The sequence below is a fragment of the Lactuca sativa genome, chromosome 6, assembly GCF_002870075.4.
Source record: "Lactuca sativa cultivar Salinas chromosome 6, Lsat_Salinas_v11, whole genome shotgun sequence".
NCBI classification, from domain to species: domain Eukaryota; kingdom Viridiplantae; phylum Streptophyta; class Magnoliopsida; order Asterales; family Asteraceae; genus Lactuca; species Lactuca sativa.
This window is the reverse complement of record NC_056628.2, coordinates 190,488,067-190,514,432: the sequence shown is the minus strand read 5'-3', so window position 1 is coordinate 190,514,432 and position 26,366 is coordinate 190,488,067. Positions and strand designations below refer to the sequence as shown.

Sequence of the window (26,366 nt, the reverse complement as noted above, 5' to 3'; positions counted from 1 at the left end):
AAATTCGTTGATTGTTTTTATATTCCCGTGCATTGATTGATATTCTACCTTTTTTTATCCGTTATACATATCTATAAAAAAAAATAGATAATAGCTTTATAAACCAATCAATTCTTTTGTCACATTCATTGTTAATATGCCCTACAAACTACAAAGCTTTATACATACAATAACTCTCGTAACAAACAAACCATTAAAAAGCATTTTACTAAACTTAATTAGAATCTTAGATACCCAAAAGCTTCCTCCAAATTTCTATTTTATATTATGATAATAAAAGATAAAGCAAATAAAATTTTAATATTTAGCTCCAAAGAGAACAAATCAAACAATTTAAAAATCACATAAAGTATAACCTAGGTTCTTCATAGCTATATATATTATATGCCAATAAGCATTTGTCATTAAGTACTTAATACAATTCAATCCAGTCTCGTCTCATATAACAAATAAAATTCAAAATGGACATGATAAAACCGTCAAATCCAACCTAGTCATCGTTAACAAACACAGTCTAAACCAAGCATGACAAATTAGTGTCAGCCCAATCCAATCATGTCACATGTAACAAACACAACCTAAACCTAATACATCATTAGAGTCGAATCAAATACAATCATGTCTTATGTAACAAACACAATCTAAATATTAATTTAATTAATATCATGGAAAGATGTAGAAAACCCCCCTTACATTTTCAACCTTTTACCTATAAATCCATTACAAAATTTTCTTACGCATAAAAACGTTTTTTTTTTTTTTTTTTTTCGTTTTTTAAGCCATTTTTTACCTACTAAAATCGGTTAACACAGGTTACAAATACTTACATGGACACAACCCTAACCGATTTTAGTAGGTAAATAATGACTTAAATGGAAAAAATCCAAATTATCAGTGTAACGGATTTTTAAATAAAAGACAAAAATGTAAGGGGTTTTCTAAAATTTGCCCTAATATCTTTATTTACAATTTACAAACTATCAAAACTAGATATATATATATATATATATATATATATATATATATATATATATATATATATATATTATATATTATATATGAATGGAGATAATATTTACATACCATATCCACACTAACTTCTATCTTCCTTCATAATCAAGATCTTGATTTGCATCCACCATGACTCGAACTCCACTTTCCCCCACAATTATAACAAAACTCATACTCACATCTACATGTTATATGCAAACACCCTTCACTTTTCTCCACAAAAAACCTACACATTGGACACTTTTTCCATTTCTTCTTTTTAGCAAGTGCAATTGCCATGTCATCATCTCTTTTCCCTTTCCTTTTACTCTTAAGTTTCCCAAACTCCTTACAACTAAACTCAGAATGCCATGGAACCCTACACACTGCACAAAACGCGCGCCTGCAAACCGGACAATCGATATTTGTAATGCTGATGTCATCGTTTATCAGCAAAACAGAACAGTCAGCAAAAGGGCAGTATAGTTTTTGGGATTCAAGAATCATGGATTCACAGAGGTGTTCATCCCATTTGATTAGGGTTTCTTTTGGGATGATTTGTCTCAAGGTGTTGGGATCTAATGTGGATTTGCAGTTTAGTTCTGGGCATGTGATTGTGTTCTTGGATTCGTGGATCTTTGTTGTTGCGTGTTTTCTGGTGCAGGTGTAACAGAAGGAATGAGAGCATGTTGAGTTTGTGAACATTTGCCATGATTCTTGATTCTCTAAGCAGATTTTGCAGATGATTTCTTTGAATTCTGTGTTCTTCAATAATGAACTTAAGGTTGATCTTGTTTTGTGGGATGAGGTTGATGCTAATAAAGCTTCTTGGATTTGTAATTCTTCTGCGAATTTGGAATCAGGTTCTGGGATGATGTCATCGTTGTCTTCTTGGAAAAGTACTGAAAGATTTATGTTCGTATTAGGGTTTATAAATCAAAACTAGTATTGGATAACTGTTTGTTCCCAAATTGAATCCAAATCAATCACTTTTTGAATTAGGATGTGAGAAAGGTTTATATGCATCTTCCGACACATTAATAGTCCAAAAGCATCATTGATTTTGACAAACAACATTTGAGATTCTATCTTTGAAGAGAAGAGGTGGTGAAAAATATCCGTGAAGCAGGGTTTTGACATTTTAATCAATAGATTATCTCTTGATTATCTGTTTTAAAAATTAAAGGCACTAATAACATGATTAAAGATGAAGATGATTAGCAAGTTAGCTTACCAGTTCATCTCCGCAATTTGTATAGATCACTGAAAGTGCAACAGAGGAGGAGGAGGTGAAGGCACAGTGATAATTAAACATAAAATCCACAAAAACGCCAAAAAGAGTTACGAAATGGACATACGACTCCTAATCATGAACATGAACTAATCGAAACAAATCGCATAAAGACAAAGAACAAAAGGAAATATGATGATATAAGATGACGGAGAAAAGGACAATCAAGTTCTCGAATTAGCATGGAGTAATGAGGTTTTATACTTTTAAAACGGAAGTATGTATATCGATAATCATGATTAAGCAGGACAAATCAAATATCGATCAAATCAACTGATTAGAGACACGATTAGAGTTGAAATATACTGGAATAGTTAACGGAAAGCATACGTTCATAGTGAAATCAGTGGCGTAACAAACCCTTACCATCGCTTGCAGATTTCCACGAAACTTCGTCGTCATCAGATCTCTGAAACGAGCCTCTAGCCGCGTCTGCAATCTCCGCTGAAACATCATCATACTTTAACTTTCCGATGTTCAATTCCTTCCTGTTTTTGGATGAAATTGAGTAGACAAGAGAGGCGAACATGAGTACAACTACAGGACCGGCGGCGTACCAAATAGCTCCGGTAGATGGTGAGGGTTTTTGAAGGGCGAAGTTTAAGCCGATGAGTTCGTTGAAGCCGGTAAACATGTCGACGACGAAACTATCAACGACGGCGATTGGAAGAGTGTAGCAGTAAGACCACCATTCAAAGTGGATTTATCCACGACTTCCTCTACAAGAACTACATTTTATTATTATTATTTTTTATTTTGTTTTTTTTATAATTTCGATAATTCTTTCATTTTTTTAATTAAAATAAATAATTTTCAAAACCGCCAAACTCCCGATAACACAAAAAATATTATTTTTTAAAAGGGATTCCAAATACTTTATTGACTATACTATTATTATGTCAACCATCACATTATAATAAACCTTTATAAAACTGACGATAAAAAAAAAAAAAACTAAAAGAATATAATTAGAAGCTACTTGTTAACAGATAATTAAATTCTAATGTATAAATCTTGACATCCTTTAAAACATTTTATTTAATGTCACATCAAATCAGCATTGTGTTTTTGTAAGTAGCCAACGTGACCTAACATACTCGCTTTAATAAATGTAAGATTACATATCTTATTAAAGTTGTTGCATTTGTTACACCTATGAAACCATTGATGTTTAATAATGGTAAACGTATTGAGAAAACCACATATATCATGACTTGAAAACATAATCTATTTAATCACAAAGTGTGTGTATATGCATCCAAGATATTGTAAATAAAGCTTTAAAAGTTGTACTTTGGTAACTAGATGATTATAGGAAAGTAGGATGATATATCCTAAGTAGAATGAGTAAAGATAATCATCACAGACTAACTACAAGTTGAAAGTGACCTATATGGTGTGCGGTCTTATGGCCTTAATTATCGTCTTTGACTTTGTAGGCTTGACTCATTAAACTAGTAATAAACATATCATTTTATCATTCCAGTTATACTCTTCTACTCTTCTAGAGAATACCTTGGTTCGAATTTGCTCAACTTTCTTCAATTCCTTCCAAAGTCCAAACCTTTGAGAAATTATGTTGTCGTTTGCCATATATTTTTTAGTTTTTAAACGGTTGGTTAGTAGTCACATATTAGTATACCAAGTTAATAAATTCGCAAGTGTCTACGAAGTGGGCTAGTCCCACACACATTATATCATTCCAAACATTTCCTTTAAATAGACTTCACCTTATGTTCATGTCAAGGGTTTGTACCAAATTAGAACTTATGATAAACTTCAATGAACCTCTAAAATTTGTACATAATTGTTGTTAATAATGGTACCAACCTTATGTTGTATTGTGTAAAGGTAGGGCTTAGGGCCCCAAATTGTAAGGGACCCGATTTAGTTTTCCCATTCCCTAAAAAATATTATGCCTGCGATTCTTTCTACTACAATTACGCCACGACGATTAAACTTCCCTTCTTTTCTCCATACTCGGACTCGATTCTAGGCCTTCTGCCCTTCTTCTCCGATCGATTCTTCCCACTGCTCCACAGTCGATTGAATCGTTGGCTCGCTGCTGACCTGTTGGCTGTTGTTCTCGGCTTCTCGTCTCTCGCGTTTCTCCATTGCTCAAGCCTCAAAGTCAAAACTCTAAAATCAAAATCAGGTAATCAGGCAATCAACTATTCTGTTGTCATTGAATTTGAAACTGTATTGTGCTTCAATGCTTGTATTTTCCCTTTTGAGTTTTTGATTTTCCTATTGTCTGATTATGTAATTGGGGATTTGGGGTTAATAGTCGACTAGCTGAAACCATTCAAACCAGTGTCTGAAAATGTGTACTTACATTACAGGTTGCAGCAAGAGCAATCATGGCTGTGACTAATTAACAATTTGTTATTATATTTTATTATATTATTATATTAGATATTGGTATTTTTATAAATAAAAATGTGTACTTACAGCAAGAGCCATGGCTGTGACGAGTCCAGCTTGTATAGCTGATTAGCTGCTGATAGATATTTTAGGATCAAAATCCAAATTTTTGAGGGACGAAGGATTATTTCCCTTCTTCAAGTCATCCACCTGCAAATAAGCTTTGTCACGCTGCTTTAAATTACTTTGTTTGGTGAATCATTCCTCAAAAAGGTTGATGCTTTTTGGCTCTTGGTTTGGTTGATTGGCCCTAAACTCCCTCAAAACTTAATTACGATGGAATGTACCCATAGTATAGAATGATAGATCAAGCTTTTTTTGTTAATCTTTTCAATTTTTTGAATTATGATTCTTGTTTGACATCTAGTTATATAATGTCTTAAACACAATGTTTTATTATTAAGTTATGTAATTTGTATTTTAATTGTTTTTGGCTTTTTTCAAATGGCATGAATGATCAAATTTGTTAATCTTTTCAATTTTTTGATTTTTGATTTCAGATTGGCATATTCCATTGTTCACTGATTCCAGATTTGCAGATTTCATTGTTTTTGAGCTTTTCACTATCTTAGAGGCGGTATAATCCTAATCCATATCTTCTATACTTATTGTTATTATTATCAAATAATTAATAAACATGTCAAATAGAAAATACGAATCAGGTGCTTCAAAAAGGAAACAAAAAATACAAGAAGAAACTTTTATAGATAAACAAAAAGGGTCATTTTTAAAATACTTAACTACAAACAAAAATGTTGATAATGAACAAGAACAAACTAATGTTGATAATGAACTAGAATAAGCTAATGTTGATAATAATATTGAACATACTAATATTGAAATTGATAATGAACAAATGAATAGTGAAGATGATAACGAACAAGCTAATATTGAAATTGATAACGAACAAACTAATAGTGAAAATAATAACGAACAAATTAATATTGAAATTGATAACGAACAAACTAATAGTAAAAATAATAACACGCCTTTAAACATATATGATCTAAGTAGATGGAATAATATTAGTACTAATTTCTCAACAAAATTATGCCACACACCTCTACACAATGAGCATACCAACTATCATAAAATGAGTCGGCCTTGGTGCCTTAGACCCATTGGTATGGTGAGAAGACTCACCTCTCGAATGTTGAACTGGTAAGCTGAAGTCAGATATGTCCCACGCTACTTCTTCTCGGCTGCCTATAACCATAAAGTGATTTAATTGACACAAACCCATAATACCCTCATAGTAAACCCTGGACAAAGTTAAAGTCCATAGCCAAGGTCAACAGTCCATGGTGACCTTAACTCGTCAAGTATAACCGGTCACTCGTCAAGTTCCTTGCATAACTCGTCGACTCGCCGAGTCACTAGAGTGACTCGTCGAGTCCCCTCCCAAACTCTCAACCGCAAACACCTGGACGAGAACCCTATGGCCGTAAACTCCTTGGTCGTGCACGCTTAGCCGTAAGCTCTTAAACGTAAACCCGACTCGTTGAGCTCATAAAGCGACTCCACGAGTTCCCTTAGTCCATTTCGTTTTCGGTCATTCATAGTGGAATCTAGAGTCACAAACTTCAGATCCAACCTTCCCTATCACGGATATCACATAAAGTTGTAAACTTTACGTGCATGCAAGGCCTCACAATGCTAGAAGGTCAATAATATGCTTTTAACAAGGTTTGTGTGCATGGGAAGGTTTAAGCTATATAAAGGGAGCAACTTTATGACTTTGGGGCCCTAAAAAGGTCCATATTTGAAACTATATCCCAGAGATACGTCCAGATCTAAACTTGGACTCCATTTGCCCCAATATAGACATGTACTTGGGAGAGGAGAGATCTAAGAATCTATATAGTTCAAGGTAACAACTTTTTACCTTAAAATGATGCCCAATGCAGTGTAGATGTCGGGTCTACTACTTCCCCTCATGTTCCTTCTTCTAAATCTCTTCTTTAATACTCCAAGTTTGCTAAACCAAACTCTTACTCTCACTCAAGGGGGGTTCACGGCCGAAAACGTCTCTCTCAGAGGTAATAAGATGCTAAGGGAGGCCACAAGTGCAGATAATGATCCTTATATAGGGTGTAACCCTAAAAATCTAGGGTTTCCTCTTACAGCTCCTACTCGTCGAGTCAGGACTTCTGACTCGCCGAGTAGGCGCCGCTCCCACGTTCACGATTAAATGCCCTTACTCGGCGAGTTGGACTCCCAAATCGTCGAGTCCATGCACAAAACCCCCTTAAAAACTATAATTAACCTCTAGAACTAGGAATAGGTGTTACATGTTAGCGGATTACAAAGTACAAGAAATATAAGGAGAGTTATACCAATCAAACCAACATAAATTATGAATCTTAGAACATTGTTTTATCCAATTAAATATTATAATTTTGGTATCCAAAATAACAATAACTTGAATAATTTCTTGGATTGTTTGTAACACTTTTCAAAATCTGTAATTCGACCCTTATTCCCGAGGTCACACGAATACAGATGTATGGGATAATCCACAAAATCGAACCAGATTACAAGACTAATCTGATTCACAAACATAGAAATACTTTTGTTGTGTTTTGTGTTCTTTTGAGGTGGTTTGTGTGACATCCCCAATTTCACGGCCAGAAAAGACCGATTTGTTTATGCTTTGTTTTTAAAATCAGAGTAATCGTTTAAAGAACTGTTGCGGAATTTGTTCCCAAAAACAAAAATATGATAACCATTTATCCAAACATTTCTCAAAGAGAATGTATTTTCATTAAATAATAAAACCTTGGGATGTCATGTTCAATACAGACCAAAAGCATAAACAATATAAAATAGACCTTACAATAGTTATTAATAACTACTGATCTATAATCCAAAATCTCTCGTCAAGTCCGCCAACTTATACCCTTGTGCCATTACCTGTAATGAAAAGAAAACTGAGTGGGTCAGGCTTGGGAGCCTGGTGAGCATATAGGGTTTTCAACCCACAATAATATAATTATTATATTTAATCAGCAAACAATCAACCCAATTACCCATCCCCATTATCTTCTTAAGGTTTTACCCTAAGAACCAACTATCCTTCATTCATTTATTCCTAAGGAATTGGCACGAAATCCATTGCTGCCCAAGTTTATTTATCAAGTACTAAATCCATAGCTATCAGGTGCTAACTCCATAGTCACCAAGGTTCACTTAACAAGCGCTAACTCCATAGTCGCCAAGGCTTACTCAGCAAGCGCTAACTCCATAGTCGCCAAGGTTTACTCAACGTGAGCTAACTCCATAGTCGCTAAGATTCATCAAATAGGCACGAAGTCACTTCGTCGCCAAGGTTTATACAATAGGCGCTAACTCCATAGTCACCAACTATCCCATCTACCCAAGTTCTACCCAACTTTTTCGTAGATATAAATACTTACACAGTTTAAATCATTTAACACTGGTATAAAACATCAATTCCACGCCCATCTTAAATAGACAAATAATATATAAACACAGATCACATATTTCATAGCAAATACTTCATATTTGTGTGTTAGAAGAACGTAACTACACACTCACGCATATAAACAACAATATACTTAATACACTCAAACCATACTTGTATTATTATCGTGTTTATGAAAGGTAGTATATACTCACTTGATCAGAAGATGATCAGACAGCACTACGGCTTGCAGAAGTAGTATATCTCCGCAGATCTGGAAGATCTTCACAAAAATTGAACTTCTCGCGGGCAGAGCTTCGGCTCGGGAATCACGCTCTTCGGGATTCTCGGGGCTTCGGATCTTGCTTCGGGACTCGGGATTGAGACCGGGGCTTCGGGACACTTCGGGCACGCAAAACGATGCAAAACAGGAGAGAGAAGAGAGAATAAGAGCAAATGCGCCGGCTGCCCTTGCATCCTATTTATAGGAGGCTGGAGCCTCGGAGTACGCGGGGCGTACGCGTCCGAAACGTCACTGCATGCGTCATCTGAAGAACTCGAGTGCGAAGGTCGTCATGCTTCGCTGTACGCGAGGCGTACTTCGGATGAGTCCGATGACTCGCCTTCGGATAATACCGGGATTTAATAATTAAATTTAATTATTAATTATTTAATAAACTTCGAAAATTCATATCTTCTTCATACGAACTCCGTTTTCGACGTTCTTTATATCCACGCGTAGGTGAGACTACGCTCTACGACTTTCGTTTAGACTCCGTCGGCTAATTTTGACTTTTATTTTTATTATTTATTTTTAATATGTCGGGACAGAAAATTTCGTTATAAATTCATAACTTCTTCGTTTGACGTCCGTTCTTGCCTAACTTTTCGTCGTTTCGCTACTAAAAACGAGATCTTCGATTCTCGTTTAGATCGCTAAGGCTAAATATCACTCTAACGTAAATTCACTTTTTACATCATTCAGCATTGTGCCGGTTCTGTCGCGAAACTTCAACAAGTCATAACTTCTTCGTTATAACTCGGATTTTGACGTTCTTTATATGCACGGAAACCTTGTAACATATACTACAACTTAGTTAGGATTATTCATCCTAAATAATCTTCTACCAAAAAGTCACTTTTGACGCTATATTGTCTCTAAATTGACTAGCCCTGATCTACGGGCGTTACAGTTTGATACTGGGAGGAGAAATCAATTTTCATTATATATATATATATATATATATATATATATATATATATATATATATATATATATATTATATCCTTTGCATGCAATGTCTATCTTCCTTTTCTACGTAGAAGATGGGGGTTAATGACGGTTATAAGGGAAAAATTGTCGCCAAGGGCTCTGCCCCTTGGAACCCTGTCACCAGGGGAGCTACCCCCAAATCCCTATTACCGAGTCCATGTTTATTAATCTGAGTGTGCATCCCGCACCTCCAATCTTAGAAAGTAAACTTGACTCAACCTATCTCGATAGTAATACTATTTACACTAAACATGTTGATAACACTAAAATTACCAACATTACACACCACAACTTGTAAATCATATGCCTTCTTCAAAGGATGACACCTCAACTTTTGAAAACCAACGAGTTTCGAGTTTTCCAAATGAACCAAAACACTTAGTAAATTAAGGCCAAGAGAAGCTTTCTATATATCTTTCCAACTCTTCTAATCTCCATAGCTTTGAAGATGTCATCTCTATTGGTTAGAGAAAACTCCATGAAACCCCTCTAGTATCTAAGCCAACTCCAGATACAAGTAGAAAAATGCTATATGAAGAAAAGGTGATCCAATTCCTCGATTTCAATGTTACAAAATGCACACAAGGATAAGAGTAATGTAACCCCTTGAACATTAAGATTACAATAAGGACCCAATATGATGATGTGTTTTGTGTTTGTTGTTCATGTATCTATTTTGATATATGATGAACACGATGAAGGTTTAAACAAACATTAAAGAGGTTGAAGCCATTAAAAGTACATGTTTGTTGCCACATTTTGTTCCACTCATCTTCGTTCAAATTTATTTATTTTGGATTTATTTGCATCTAGGCTGGAGATTTTGATTTTGATTTTGATTTATGTTACATGTTTTGTATTTAACATATATTTAGTTCAAAATGGTATAAATGAGGAAAAAAACCTGAGAAAATAGAGTTTTTAGAACAATTTAAGAAAGAATCAAGAAAAAGAAACTTTGATTAACAACAAAAAAAAAAATTTAACTTTTATCCTAAGCAAAGAGCTCGGAATCTACCAACTACTTTTAAAGTATTTTCTGGGAGTTTTTAACTTTTATCTTTTACTTTTTAACTAATTTTACACATATAAAAGCTAAAAAATGGTGGTGTATTTTTTCTTTTTGGAAAAAAACTCTTTATGACCTCTTATGTCTGCGGGTGGAAAGACACGAGGAAAAAATTGTTTGTTTTTTAGAAGACAAAAGATATAAAAAGTCATTTTGATCTTTTTTACAGAAGACAAAAATGTAGTTTTTGATTTTGGAAGACATTTTATAAGTTCTAACTCTAATGTGATATTTCTTTTTCCACCACCACTAATGTTGTTGCCACCGCCACCGCTACCATCTTTGTCTTCACCACCACCACAATTGGTGTTGTCGCCGCCCCCATCATTGTCTTCACCGCCTCCTCTACCACCTTAACCACCCACACCTCCACCGCCACCACCACCGTCAACTTCGATACCCCCACCAGTACCCCCACCCCATCGTACCTTTTCCGTAAAGTTTCAGTAACACCCCCTCACCAACACCCGTACCACCACCTCTGCCAGTACCACCCCCACCCACCTCACCTTCTCCATCACCAATACCAATACCAATACCAACACCAACATTCACCGCCACAACCAACAATACACCACCGTCAATTCGGTCATTACCACAACCACCTCCACCACCACCACCACCTTCGTGAGTTTGTTTGTTTAATATCATTTATTATCAATGTGATTTACTATTATTTATCCAACATGCAAAGTTTAAAAAATAAATAGTCTTTTTTACGAAGAGAGAAGACAAAAAAAGGTCCAGATTATATTATGACAAAACTACAAGATTGGTACTCATGGTTTGCGAAAAACTATGGATAAAGTCCAAAATTTTCCAACTTGCATGGAAGGTCCAAAATTAAGAATTTCTTGTAGATTTGGTCCTAATAAACTTGAAAAGATTGATTTACCTTTTTGATTTCCCTTTTCATTTTCAAATATCAAATTTAATTATTTTATAATTAAAAAAAGAAAAAAAAGAAATGAGCCTACTTACAATATCCCACCCCCATACTTCTCTCTCTCTCTCTCTACTATATCCACGTTCCAATTTGTCTCTTATTTGGAACAAACGAACACGACCATAAACTAGAACCATCTATCATTCTTTATAGTAATCTAAAGAACGTACACACCAAATAAATCAGAATTTAAGTAGAAATTAAAGCTTTCACTCTATCTCATATTATTTCTACTAGAGTTATTGGCGATTTTGAAGCTTACATTCAGAATTTCAGAATATGTGGTGAAATCCCCACAATCTTACACTCTAAGTTCATCCCCCTACCAAATCAGAAATCTTTGGCAAGACCAAGTATTCGCCTTTGGCCAACCCTCCGTTGTTGACAACGGCTGACTTTCGCTCCTCTCTATCCTCTCTTCTTCTTTTTCCTGATTTTACATACATCCTCAACCTTCCATCCAATTGGTCACTAATCATCTTCGATCTCCACCATTTGAATAGGGGCATTGGGGACTTACCATAATTGTAATGCCTATCATTATCTCTATTCTCTAAAGGACACAACCACCAAGTTTGTTATAGTCTGTAAACCTAAGCCTAAATATTTTGATTGCGGGTGTGTTGAACCTAGTTGAAAGCTTGAAAGATAAAATCTGGTCCAAATCTTGTTAATTTAGAGGGACCAAATTAAGATGGTGAAGAATTAAACCCAAGTTGGTGGTGGGTATGGCGGTCCATGGTGCCAGAGATATAGCCATGTAGAACAAATCAATTCTTCATCATTAAGATGCAATTCCATCGAGGCTTAATCTGTTAACGGCTTCAGGAAGAAAAATTAATCAAAAAATGTTGTAGGTTCTTAGTTTTTTATGTTCTCATCGATAATGGAGGGTTGGGTCGGTTTTCCCCTTTAAATTTTCAAAGTGTGTGTGTGTGAGAGAGGTGTGTATGTGTGTATTTGAGTTGTATGTCAATGAAATATATGTCATTTGTAATTTTAATGTGTGTATGTATGTGTTTTTATTGCATATGAAATGAAAAAGATGGTAGAGAGACGATTGAGAGAGTAGGAGAGAGGGAGAGAGAGGGGGGGGGGGAAAGGAGCAGTAGGGTACGGGTGGGGTGGATGGGCATTTTTTTAAGTCAATTTGAATAATTAGGGGGTGTAATTTTATATTTTTTAAATAATAAATTATTAAAAATATTTAAAGGACAAAAATGTCTTTTCAAGTTTTTCAGGGACCAAAACCACGAGAACTTTTAATTTTGGGACAAAAAACACACGAAATTTTTAAATTTGGATCTTTCATGCAAATTTAATTTTTTTTTATCATATCCAAATTTTTTGACAAATCATATGAACCAATTTTGCAACGTAGTCTTTTATTCTACAGATATATATAAAAAAGTTAGAAAAGATTTTATATATCTAAAAACAATAAACACTTAAATATTAAGGAGGAACTTAAGGTGTTGTTTGATTCGCAGAATGTTTATGAAGAAATTGTAATTGAAATTGTAAAATGAATATGTCAGGAATTTGAATCTAACTCCACATCCTCTTTGGTTGGCAGGAAATAGAATTAGAATTAATTCCAGATTGTGTTTTGTTGGTAGGAAATGAAATTTTAATCCACGAAAAATTACAGAATTACACTTTTTGTTTGTTTTGCTTAATTTTAATATTCTAACTTATATGTAAAGATACTTTATATAAATTATAAAAATAGTAAAATCCCGATGGTAGGGGCAATAACGATAATGGTAGTGATGGTGGCGGTAGTGGTAGTGGTAGTAGGTGATGGTAGTTGTGGTGGATGTGGTGGAAATGGTGGTGGTAGCGGTGATGATAGTGGTGGTAGGTAATGACAGTGGTGGTGGCGGGTGACGACGATAGTGGTGGTGGTGGTGGCAACGACGATGGTGGTGCCAGCGATGGCGGTGTGGGGTGGTGGTGGCGGCAAGGGCAGTATTGGTGGTAGTGGGAGTGGTTACGAATGTACAAGTCAAATAGCAATAATGGTGGTAGTTGATGGTAGTGGCGATGACAGTAGTGGTAGTAGTTGATCGTCCATCGTTCTTCAATCAAAGGTGTTGAGAGAGTTTTCCCAAGTTGGAAGATGGAAAAAACGAAGGTTTTCCAAAAAAATGGTATTTATACTTGGTTATTCCCAATTTTTCAGATGGATAAGTCAAATAGCAGATGTAAGTCCATCTGTGAATGTACAAGTCTTTTATGCATAACTCGTACATTAATGACTTGTATGTTCGCAGATGGACTTTCGATTTCGTAGATGACCCTAATGACCTGCGATTTTAGAGGCTATTTTGTGAAATTTGCTATTTTTTTTACTATTTAAAAAAAATAATTAGCAATTTTGACTATATTCGTAATTTCTCTAGCTAAAATTGTAATTTTTGTTGGTATGGGGACTTGGACTTGGCCCTCTTAGGGCCCTTAACTTATCCCTTATCGCAAAGTGGTGGTGGCGATTAAGATTGAATCAAAACACACTATGGAGTCAGGTCATCCAAGGAATTCATAAAACAAACTTAAGGGAAGATCCATGCTTAGCCAATCGATCACTTACTGGGGTATGGAAGAAATCTCGCCTCTGTTGATACAAAAATAAGAAAGGTGGGTGTGCCTATGGAGGTTATTATGAAGAAAAAGGTGAATAAGGTTGATAAGACATTGTTTTGGTTAGATAAATGGGTAGGGAACAGAACATTAAAGGTAGCGTTTCCGAACCTATATGAATTGAAAAGGGAAAAAAGATGCACTGTAGAGGATAGAGTGAAGACCACTAGACTAGAATGGAATTGGAAAACTACTCCGAATATCATCGATCTTGCAACTCTCTGTTCATCCCTGGGTCAGTTTTAGCCAACAACAAATGGAGATAAATGGAGTTGTGATTTATCGGGTGATGGCAAATATCATGTTGACATAGTCAGACAGATGATCAGTTGGCCAAAGAATCCAGTACCTCACGTCAAAGTTGACTGGATAAACAAAGTCCCTATAAAAGTTCTCTGCTTTGTCTGGAGAGCAAATTTGGGAAGGATACCAGCAACCACAAAACTATCTAAGAGAGGTATAACCTTAGAATCAACCCAATGTGGACACTATATGGAGGTGGATGAAAGTCTAAATCATATCCTACTGAGTTGCACTTATGTGAAAACAGTATGGGAATGGATTTGGAGATGGTGTAACATGCCTCACATTCATTTTAACACGGTGGGAGAGCTGATTGACTATGCAACAAAACAGGGCAGATGCATGAAGAAAAGGAAGGTTCTGATCAACATATGCTACGGTACACTCTGAAAGATTTGGAAGGTTAGGAATGAAATGATATTCAAAAAACTTATCACTACTCCCACAAATGTTGTTAATAACATCCAAACGACGGTATACACTTGGATGAAATACAGGAGCTCGGTAAAAGTTTATGAATGGGCTATTTGGTGTTCATGCCTCTTAACTAATTGAATACCAAATGTCATGCAATATGATATGAGAATGATGTAAACTGAAACTGTATTGTCCCCTTTAGCTCCTTGCTAGTCGGGGGGGGGGGGGGGGGGGGGGTTCTTATAATATATTTGCCAGTTCCAAAAAAATCTAAGATTTAGGGGTGTGGTGTCTTTTTTACTAATGGTAAAAGGCTACCACCTAAGCGCCACATAGGATTTTACACTTTTTAGATTTTTACCTGCGAGGTAGGGTGTGGTGCCTACAAACTTTTTTTTTAATTAAAAAATATAAATAATTACATAAAACTTGAAATTAAATACTAATTAAACTAACATAACATTTCATAAATTGAAAACATTACATTTGATTTAACAATCATAAAACGAAAATTACATTAACTAACATAATAAAATATTTCAGTCCGAATATTCACCGATATCATTGTCAATTAGCCGATTTAAATCAATTTCATTAACCTGATATATGTGTTCCGCCAAATCGTTGCGAAGCTCGTGGTGTTTTTGATTGTCACGTATTGCCCTTCTTCTTGCACGTCATGGGATGGAACCAGGCGGTATTGGCGTACTAGATGATGCACTTGAGGACACGTTGTCATTTGGTTGAAACCGACAAATTATTTTGTGCTTGTACTCCAAAATCAAATTATGTAAAATGATACACGCATACATAATACAATCGAGCTTGTCCACACTTCGAGGACGAGCCGGATGTTGTAGTATGCACCAACGCTTCTTGAGGACTCCAAATGCTCGTTCCACATCATTCCAAGCCTTTTCTTGGTACGTATGTTTTATACTTTATGCGTTTGGGATCACCTGGACATGTTAGTGTTTTCACAAACACAACAAATTCAGGGTAAATACCATCAGCAAGATAATACCCATAATCGTACGTCGTTCCATTCACTTGAAGTGGACAGTTAGGTGTGGACCCATCACAAAACCCATTGAATATGGGCGACATGTCTAAAACATTAATATCGTTGTTTGAGCCGGGAGCACCAAAAAATGCATGTCAAATCCAAAGATCATGTGACGCAACAGCTTCAAGTTTGACTGTCGGGTAACCCTTATCACCCCGTGTAAATTGCCCTTGTCATACATTAGGACAACTACCCCAAGCCCAATGAAGACAATCCAAACTTCCAAGCATACCAGGAAAGCCATGAACACTAGCATGATGAGCATATAATGATTGAACGTCAGTAAAAGTGGGTTTACGCAAATACCTTGGACCGTAAATCGTGACAACGCATCTGCAAAACTCATCTAAATTGTCCCTAGCTACATGCTCGGACATTTGAAAATATTCGTCCCATGAATAGAAACAGAACCGTAAGCTAATTGATGAACCGCAACTGCACATTTTTGTATTTTTGAAAACCTATCCGCACCTCTTGCATCTCGGCTTTGTCTAATATATTCAGAAATGTCAGTAACGTCACAAACTATACGAAGAAATAAATGTTTTGTCATTCGGAATCGACGTTGAAACCGGTTTTCCCCATAAACATAATTTTTATCGAATTAGTGTGCCATTAGACGAGTGTGTGCATCCCAACGATCTCTGAGAAACATCTTCCGTGTCCTAGGTTGGATTTCCTCTTCTTCTTCTTGTACCGTATCCATAATCACTTCTCATGATTTCATAACAGCCTAACCAACGGTCAACAACAACTTACAATTTTCTAATGGATTTGCCATTTTTATGAGATGTTTTTTTAGAAATAATAAAGTGGGTTAGAGTGAATATGTTTTGGTTTATGGTTATACATATATATAGTGGTAAAGAAGGAAAATTGAAAAAAAATAATAATAAATGCAGCAACGGTCAGAAAAACAGGCAAAACATACAACTTTCATTTTTTTTTTTAATTTTCACCATCGGTAATATCTCACCACCGGCACTTCATCGGCGGTGCAGTGTTCACCGTTGGTAAAGAGGTCCACATCGGACTACCGGCAGTGATATCCGCACGACACCTCTTAGCCTAATGGATTATAAACGAACTTGGGAAATTGTGAAAAATTAAAAAGTCTGTTGGTTTCTAAATTTCAACGTTAACCATGTAGTAATTGTAGAAAAGGGCATACATTACTAAGAATATGTACGCATATTCTTTTTGTCTAAAACTATTCGTTTGTGGAAAATAAGGTATCTTTTAATTTTTGTACTTTTGTATGAATTAGTATTATCTTCCACAAATAAAAATGGAAAACAACTAATTGTTGGGAAAATCATTCGCATGTAAACTCTTGAATCCAAAACATCAACATTATAATGAAAATTATATGATAAATATTGATGTTACATCAAATTTAAAAACTTGAATTTGGCATTCTTAAAACTCAAGCTACTTAAATATAAAGTAAGATTTATAGGTGTTTTAATGATAACAAACCTTGATTATTGTTAAATGTGATATGGTACATGTTGATCATAATCATTAAACCCATACCATACTTGATTAAAATAAATCGGCCCTCGTTAAATAAAATTACAAGCATTTCAACAAAACTAAAACTAAAATTAAAAAAACTACAATTCTTCTTATCTTGTTTAACATATAACCATATTGTACCTGAAAATGGTTGATATGGATTTCATGTTGGATAGACTAAGGTCATGGGGTGTGGTACCAAATATCCCTTTACTTTTGTCAATGTCATTCCTTCCATTATTTCCTTCTTCTCTTAATTAGAAAATCATCATTTCTCCCTACATGTCATTTTTAATGCAAAAACATCGTGTTTGGTATAAATGAAAAAGCACAAAAGGAGTAGGTTGAGTGCGGTGATTTTTCACCACATTGGCTTCACTTTTGCAGAAAGAAGAAGGGCGACGGTATATAAAATATCTTTGTCATTTTTTCAATTAAGTAACATATTTTTAATCATTTATAATATCAAACATACTATTTGTGTAAAAATTTAATAAAGGTTGGAAGTATGCAAAATTAACATATAATTTTGCATAATGTTCGAGACCACAATCGGTTCTCAAATTATATAGTTGCAGAAATTGCAGAAATTTCTAAGTACTCGCGTATTGGTTTCTATCACATGAGAATCTTAATTTTAATGTAGATTGATTTCTTTATAGGCATTAAGCTATTATGTAGTAAACAAGTATATATCTCATTTACATCTTAAATGTCTTACCACTCCGCACAATAAGATTTGTTGGAAAAGTAAAATTTTTCATAATAAAAACATAAAATTATTAATTAATTATTTTAAATAAATTATTAATTAAGAGATATTTTTTTAGTTATATAAAATTATAATTGTTGAATTAAATAAATACGTGAAATTATATAACCTTACTAGACGAAATCTCGCGCGTTGCGCAAAAACACCTATATAGTTTAAATCTATACAAATATTTGTTTTTTTTTTTTAAATATAACAATAACATTGTTGTTAAATTTGATATACTAATCCTTATACTAAATTGATATAATATATTGATTATTTTAAATTATATTATAATGTACACATCTATTATAACTGTATAATCTCAATCGTTTGAATGACTTCTACCCGCGGGTTACTCATGAATAAAATTAAATATAATATATGGCTTAATGTCATCTATAGTTTTTGTTATTGTTAATTAATTTTTTAAAATTTATTTTCTTAACATTTTAATTTCTATCATTACAATTATTAAAAACATCAGACATTGTTTTTTTTTGTTTTAAAAGTACCAATATAATCATTTATATAAAATTATTTTTAACTATTTTAATTATAAATTATTTTAAGCTACTTATTTAAAACTTTTAACGATTATATAAATATCTTTAAGAAATATTTTAGTTAAATTGATATTATAATTTAGTTTTTGCATTTAACACTACAACTTATCACTTTTAACTTTTCACAAAATATTCATTGAGTTTTTTAAATGGAACTGAAATTTATATTTAAGTTGACACTGTAATATTATATTTAAATTAACAGTTTAAGTATTTTGTCCAAACTGTTCCAAAGTTCCAGCTTTAAATTGATAATGGTTTACATATAACAACATATTAAATCTAATAAATTAAGTATAATATGTAAACAGTTAAATACATAACTATATAAGTAGAAGTAAAGATATTATTTTAATATTGAAATTTAGTTTATTTATGATTACACTTTAGGTTTGATATTTATTTAACCTTATTAACCAAATTATAATTATTATTAGAAAGACACTACCATTTATCACTTTTAACTATTTACAAAATATTATTTGGGTTGTTAAAGTTAAACTAAAATTTATATTTAAGTTGGTCCTGTAATGTTATATTTAAGTTTATAATTTAAATATTTTATACAAATTGTTCAAAAGTTGTAGCTTTAAAATGATAATAGTTTACATCCAACAATATATTAAAATAAGTATAATATGTAAAGAGTTAAAAAAAACATAACTTTATAAGTAGAAGTAAATATATTTTTTTAATATTGAAATTTAGTTTATATATAATTACACTTTAGGTTTTATATTTATTTAATCTTATTAACAAACTTATAATCATTATTAGAAATAAATTGAAAAGTCATGAGAGTTTTAAATGAATGTAGTGAAAGGAAAAATGCATGAGAGTTTCAAATGAATGTGGTAAAAAGAAAAATGTTTCTTTCTTAATATAGTATGATGATATGATGATATGATAATAAAATGATATGGTTTAATGTTATATATAGTTGTTGTTATTGTTAATTAGTTTTTTAAAATGTATTTGCTTAACGTTTTAATTTATATCATTGTAATTATTTAAAACATCGAATATTTTTTTTATTTTAAAGTTAACAATATAATCATATATATATATATATATATATATATATATATATATATATATATATATATATATAGAAAGAGAGAGAGAGAATTATTTTTAACTATTGTTATTGTAAGTTATTTTAAGCTACTTATTTGAATACTTTTAACGATTATAAAAATATTTTTAGGAAATATTTTAGTTAAATTGATATTACAATAGTTGTTGCATTTAGCACTATAATTTATCACTTTTAACTATTCACAAAATATTTTTGGATTTTTTAAGTGCAACTGAAATTTATATTGAAGTTGACTCTGTAATGTTATATTTAAATTAACAATTTAAGTATTTTGTCCAAAGTGTTTAAAAGTTGTAGTTTTAAAGTAATAATGGTTTACATACAACAACATATTAAATCTAATAAATTAAATATAATATGTTAAAAGTTAAATACATAACTTTATAAGTAGAAGTAAAAATATTATTTTAATATTGAAATTTAGTTTATATGTGATTACACTTTAGGTTTGATACTTATTTAACCTTAATAACCAACTTACAATCATTATTAGAGAGACACCATAATTTATCACTTTTAACTGTTTACAAAATATTCTTTCGGTTGTTTAAGTTAAACTAAAATATATATTTAAGTTGATTTTGTAAGGTGATATTTAAATTAACAATTTAAGTATTTTATACAAATTGTTCAAAAGTTGTGGCTTTAAAATCATAATGGTTTACATACAACAACATATTAGACCTAATAAATTAAGTATGATATGTTAAAAGTTAGAAACATAACTTTATAAGTAGAAGAAAATATATTCTTTTAATATTGAAATTTAGTTTATATATGATTACATTTTAGGTTTTATATTTATTTAACCTTATTAACCAACTTATAATCATTATCAGAAAGATTTTAAAAAGTCATGGGAGTTTCAAATGTATGTGGTGAAAGGAAAAATGAATGGGAGTTTCAAATGAATGTGGTGAAAGGAAAAATGAATGAGAGTTTTAAATGAATGTGATGAAAGAAAAAATGTTTCATTTATAAGTATATAATGAATTATAATGATAATGAAGCTACTTATTTGAACACTTTTAACGATTTTAAAAATATATTTAGGAAATATTTTAGTTAAATTGATATTACAATGTAGTTTTAGCATTTAGCACTATAATTTATCACTTTTAACTATTCACAAAATATTTTTGGACTTTTTAAGTGGAACTGAAATTTATATTGAAGTTGACCCTGTAATGTTATATTCAAATTAACAATTTAAGTATTTTATCCAAACTGTTTAAAAATTGTATCTTTAAACTGATAATGATTTACATACAACAACATATTAAATCTAATAAATTAAATATAATATGTTGAAAGTTAAATACATAACTTTATAAGTAAAAGTAAAAATATTATTTTAATATTGAAATTTATTTTATTTATGATGACACTTTAGGTTTGATACTTGTTTAACCTTAATTACTAACTTACAATCATTATTAGAGAGACACTATAATTTATCACTTTTAACTGTTTACAAAATATTCTTTCGGCTGTTTAAGTTGAACTAAAATTTATATTTAAGTTTATTTCTTAAGGTAATATTTAAATTAACAATTTAAGTATTTTATACAAATTGTTCAAAAGTTGTGGCTTTAAAATCACAATGGTTTACATACAACAACATATTAGACCTAATAAATTAAGTATGATATGTTAAAAGTTAGAAACATAACTTTATAAGTAGAAGAAAATATATTCTTTTAATATTGAAATTTAGTTTATATATGATTACACTTTAGGTTTATATTTATTTAACCTTATTAACCTACTTATAATCATTATCAGAAAGAAATTAAAAAGTCATGAGAGTTTCAAATGAATGTGGTGAAAGGAAAAATGAATGAATGAGAGTTTCAAATGAATATGGTGAAAGGAAAAATGAATGTGATGAAATGAAAAATGCTTCATTTATAAGTATATAATGAATGATAATGATAATGAAGCTACTTATTTGAACACTTTTAACGATTATAAAAATATATTTAGGAAACATTTTAGTTAAATTGATATTACAATTTAGTTTTTGCATTTAGCACTATAATTTATCACTTTTAACTATTCACGAAATATTTTTGGGTTTTTTAAGTGGAACTGAAATTTATATTGAAGTTGACCTTGTAATTATATATTTATATTAGCAATTTAAGTATTTTGTCCAAACTGTTTAAAAGTTGTAGCTTTAAACTGATAACCGTTTACATACAACAACATATTAACTAATAAATTAAGTATAATATGTTAAAAGTTAAATACATAACTTTATAAGTAGAAGTAAAAATATTATTTTAATATTGAAGTTTAGTTTATTTATGATTACAGTTTAAGTTTGATACTTATTTAACCTTATTAACCAACTTACAATCATTATTAGAGAGACACTACAATTTATCACTTTTAACTGTTTACAAAATATTTTTTTCGGTTGTTTAAGTTGAACTAAAATTTATATTTAAGTTGATTTTGTAAGGTAATATTTAAATTAACAATTTAAGTATTTTATACAAATTGTTCAAAGGTTATAGCTTTAAAATCATAATGGTTTACATACAACAACATATTAGACCTAATAAATTAAGTATAAAATGTTAAAAGTAAGAAACATAAGTTTATAAGTAGATGAAAATATATTCTTTTAATATTGAAATTTAGTTTATATATAATTACACTTTAGGTTTTATATTTATTTAACCTTATTAACCTACTTATAATCATTATTAAAAAGAAATTGAAAAGTCAAGGGAGTTTCAAATGAATGTGGTGAAACAAAAAATGAATAGGAGTTTCAAATGAATGTGGTGAAAGGAAAAATGTTTTCTTTATAAGTATACTAGGCGAACGCCCGCGCGTTGTGTAGAAACACCTATATAGTTGAAGTCTTTACAAATATATGATTTTTTAAATATAACAATAACGTTGTTGTTAAATTTGATATAATAATTTGTATATACGAAATTGTTATAATATATTGATTATTTTGAATTATATGATAATATATACATTTATTATAACTTCATATTCTCAATCGTTTGAATGACTTCTACTCGCGAGTTACACATTAATAAAATTAAATATAATATATGATTTGATGTTATTTATAGTTGTTTTTATTGTTAATTAATTTTTTAAAACTTATTTGCTTAATGTTTTAATTTCTATCATTATAATTATTTAAAACATCAAACATTGTTTTTTTTTTTTTTATTTATTTTAAAGCTAACAATATAATCATTTATATAGAGTTGTTTTTTTTACTATTGTTATTGTAAGTTATTTTAAGCTACTTATTTGAAAACTTTTAACGATTATAAAAATATATTTAAGAAATATTTTAGTTAAATTAAAATTACAATTTAGTTTTTGCTTTTATCACTACAATTTATCACTTTTAACTATTTACAAAATATTCTTTAGTTTTTTTAATTGGAACTGAAATTTATATTTGAGTTGACATTGTAATGCGTAGAAACACCTATATAGTTGAAATCTTTACAAATATATATGTTTTAAAATATAACAGTAACGTTGTTGTTAAATTTGATATAATAATTCGTATATTAATTTGATATAATATATTGATTATTTTGAATTATATGATAATATATAAATCTATTATAACTTCATAATCTCAATCGTTTGAATGAGTTGTACTCGCGAGTTACACATTAATAAAATTAAATATTATATATGGTTTAATATTATTTATAGTTGTTATTTTTAACTAATTTTTTAAAATTTATTTGCTTAATGTTTTAATTTCTATTATTATAATTATTTAAAACATCAAACATTATTTTTTGATTTTAAAGGTAACAATATAATCATGTATATAGAGTTATTTTTAACTATTGTTATTACAAGTTATTTTAAGCTACTTATTTGAAATTTTTTAACGATTATATAAATATATTTAGTAAATATTTTAGTTAAACTAATATTACAATTTAGTTTTTGCATTTATCACTATAATTTGTCACTTTTAACTATTTACAAAATATTATTTGGTTTTTTAGTGGAACTGAAATTTATATTTAAGTTAACACTGTAATGTTATATTTAAATTAACAATTTAAGTATTTTGTCAAAACTGTTCAAAAATTGTAGCTTTAAACTGATAACGGTTTATATGCAACAACATTTTAAATCTAATAAATTAAGTATAATATGTTAAAATTTAAAGACATAACTTTATAAATAGAAGTAAAGATATTATTTTAAAATTGAAATTTAGTCTATTTATGATTACACTTTAGGTTTGATATTTATTTAACCTTATTAACCAACTTACAATCATTATTAGAAAGACACTACAATTTATCACTTTTAACTATTTATAAAATAATCTTTGAGTTGTTTAAGTTAAATAAAATTTATATTTAAGTTGAGCCTATAATGTTATATTTTAATTAATAATTTAAGTATTTTATACAAATTGTTCAAAAATTATACCTTTAAAATGATAATGGTTTACATCCAACAATATATTAAAACTAATAAATTAAGTATAATATGTTAAAAGTTAAAAAGCATAATTTTATAAGTAGAATTAAAGATATTATTTTAATATTGAAAATTACTTTATATATGAATACACTTTAGATTTGATATTTTTTTAACCTAATTACCAAATTATAATTATTATTATAAAGAAATTGAAAAGTCATGAGAGTTTCAAATGAATGTGGTGAAAGGAAAAAAGAATGGGGGTTTCAAATGCATGAGATTCAAGAAAAAATGTTAGCTTTATAAGTATGTATGATAATGATAATGATACTATGTATTAATTTTATTTTAATTTTTATTCTAATGTTTTTACTTTAATGTTATTAGAGTGGAAAATTTAAATTTTAAAAATTGAAATGTACAATCAGTAGGTTGACAAATGATATGATAGTAATTAAGAGGCGTAATATATATATATATATATATATATATATATATATATATATATATATATATATATATATAAGCTTAGAGAATATGTGGCTATTATGTACCTAATATTAGGTATAAAACCATCAAAAACTAAATCGTTTTAACTAAATGCAATCAAATCTCTCTATCATCTTTTTTGTATCCTCTATTAGACTAGATGATAAGATTTGTACATCTTTTTATGGAGTTTTAAATATTTAATTTTGCACCACAAACCATGTATAAGAATACATTATCAACTACCTATAAACCTTCATATTCAAATTTAATATAGAAAACTATAGTGAAAGATTGAAATTGTTCATTAAAAACCCAATAAACTTCTTCCCATAACACATAAAAAAGAACTATGCAAGTGTACATATGGTAGGTGTCAAAGAAAGTTATGAAGTCTTCTAGAGGTCTAATATAAACAACACATTCGAAATATATAGATGTTGAGGATAAATTATTAAATCAGAAATAATATGAGCTCAAAAGCAATAGAAAGAAGTAACAATGAAAAAAAAAATATTTTTTTAATCAAAATGAAGTCAATTTTGATGGTTCTATACCTAATATTACATACATGACAGTCACATATTCATACATTATAAAAAAATATTTTGCTTTAATTATCCATTTTCATATTAATAAGTTCTCTTAAAACATAGAGTATAAAATACAAACGAAACAAATTTCATCTCATATAGAAGTTAATAACTTGAGCATATATATATATATATATATATATATATATATATATATATATATATATATATATATATATATATATATATATATATATATGGTGAGGTTCAATAGAGAACCATAATTAAAAAGGAACCAATCGTGAGTATCGAAAATCATAATGATCAACGTCCAAGGAAATAGATGTACACTTGTACATTGGACGCATACATAATAAAAATCTGAACTAAATATCGTTTTTTTTAAACATGAATATGAATCTATTAATAAACATCAACACCGACTATAAAAAGAACCCTCGATCAGTGTAGATTCACATTGTGAATCTAAACTGTAAATATTTCAATTTTTAATATTCACAATGTGAAAATGCTTGATCTGTTCAGATTCACATTGTGAATATGACTTATTATTATGCACACTATGAATCTGAGATGATTCACAATGTGAATCTGAACAGGTTCACAATAAGAATCTGAACTGAAATATCGTTTAAAAAAACATAAATCTGAATTTATGTTTAAAAAATACCAAAAAGTATGAATTTTGATATATTTATTAATTTTGTTTTCTATAAAAAAATAGACCTTAACTTTTCAACAAAGAAAATAAAGAGGGTTTTTTTCGGAAAAAAAAAAAACTTCGTTTTTAATATATCAACATAGATCTCTATAAAAAGAGGACGGAAAACCATAAGCAACGGTATATTCCGTTTTTTTTTTCGATAAAAAAACATGGCCTAAAAGTTTTTTTAAACGAAAAAAAAAAGTGTGTTTTGTTATAATTCGGTGCATTTGTGTTAATTGTAAAAGTCTAAAACCCTTCATTTTGCCGTTGATCGCTTTAAATTTCGACGCTTTGGATTGCTTCTTTGATTAATGATGATTATTTATTGAACTTTTCTATATATATATATATATATATATATATATATATATATATATATATATATATATATATA

General features: G+C 30.3%; 1 protein-coding gene across 3 annotated transcripts; it reads right to left on the bottom strand.

The window, feature by feature from the left end:
• Nucleotides 1–340: 340 nt before the first annotated feature.
• On the bottom strand, nt 341–3,015 carry LOC111879626 (E3 ubiquitin-protein ligase RSL1). 3 transcript variants are annotated; one of them, XM_023876088.3, is made up of 3 exons: nt 2,648–3,015; nt 1,084–1,892; nt 341–584 (listed from the first exon to the last, which is right to left on the bottom strand). In XM_023876088.3, the coding sequence occupies exons 1-2, from the start codon at nt 2,913–2,915 to the stop codon at nt 1,117–1,119; spliced, it is 1,044 nt and encodes a 347-aa protein (XP_023731856.1). In that variant the 5' UTR covers nt 2,916–3,015; the 3' UTR covers nt 341–584; nt 1,084–1,116. The 3 variants fall into 3 exon arrangements, with proteins under 3 accessions (XP_023731856.1, XP_042751915.1, XP_052620772.1); XM_042895981.2 differs by having other exon boundaries at nt 341–578; XM_052764812.1 differs by having other exon boundaries at nt 341–1,892.
• Nucleotides 3,016–26,366: the final 23,351 nt, after the last annotated feature.

Bases quoted from the DNA above. Each gene is read 5' to 3' on its own strand.
- LOC111879626 (XM_052764812.1), bottom strand. From the start codon at position 2,915: ATGTTTACCGGCTTCAACGAACTCATCGGCTTAAACTTCGCCCTTCAA. The intron at 1,893-2,647 runs GTAAGGGTTTGT...TAAATCTTTCAG, and splicing joins GTGGAAATCTGCAAGCGATG to TACTTTTCCAAGAAGACAAC.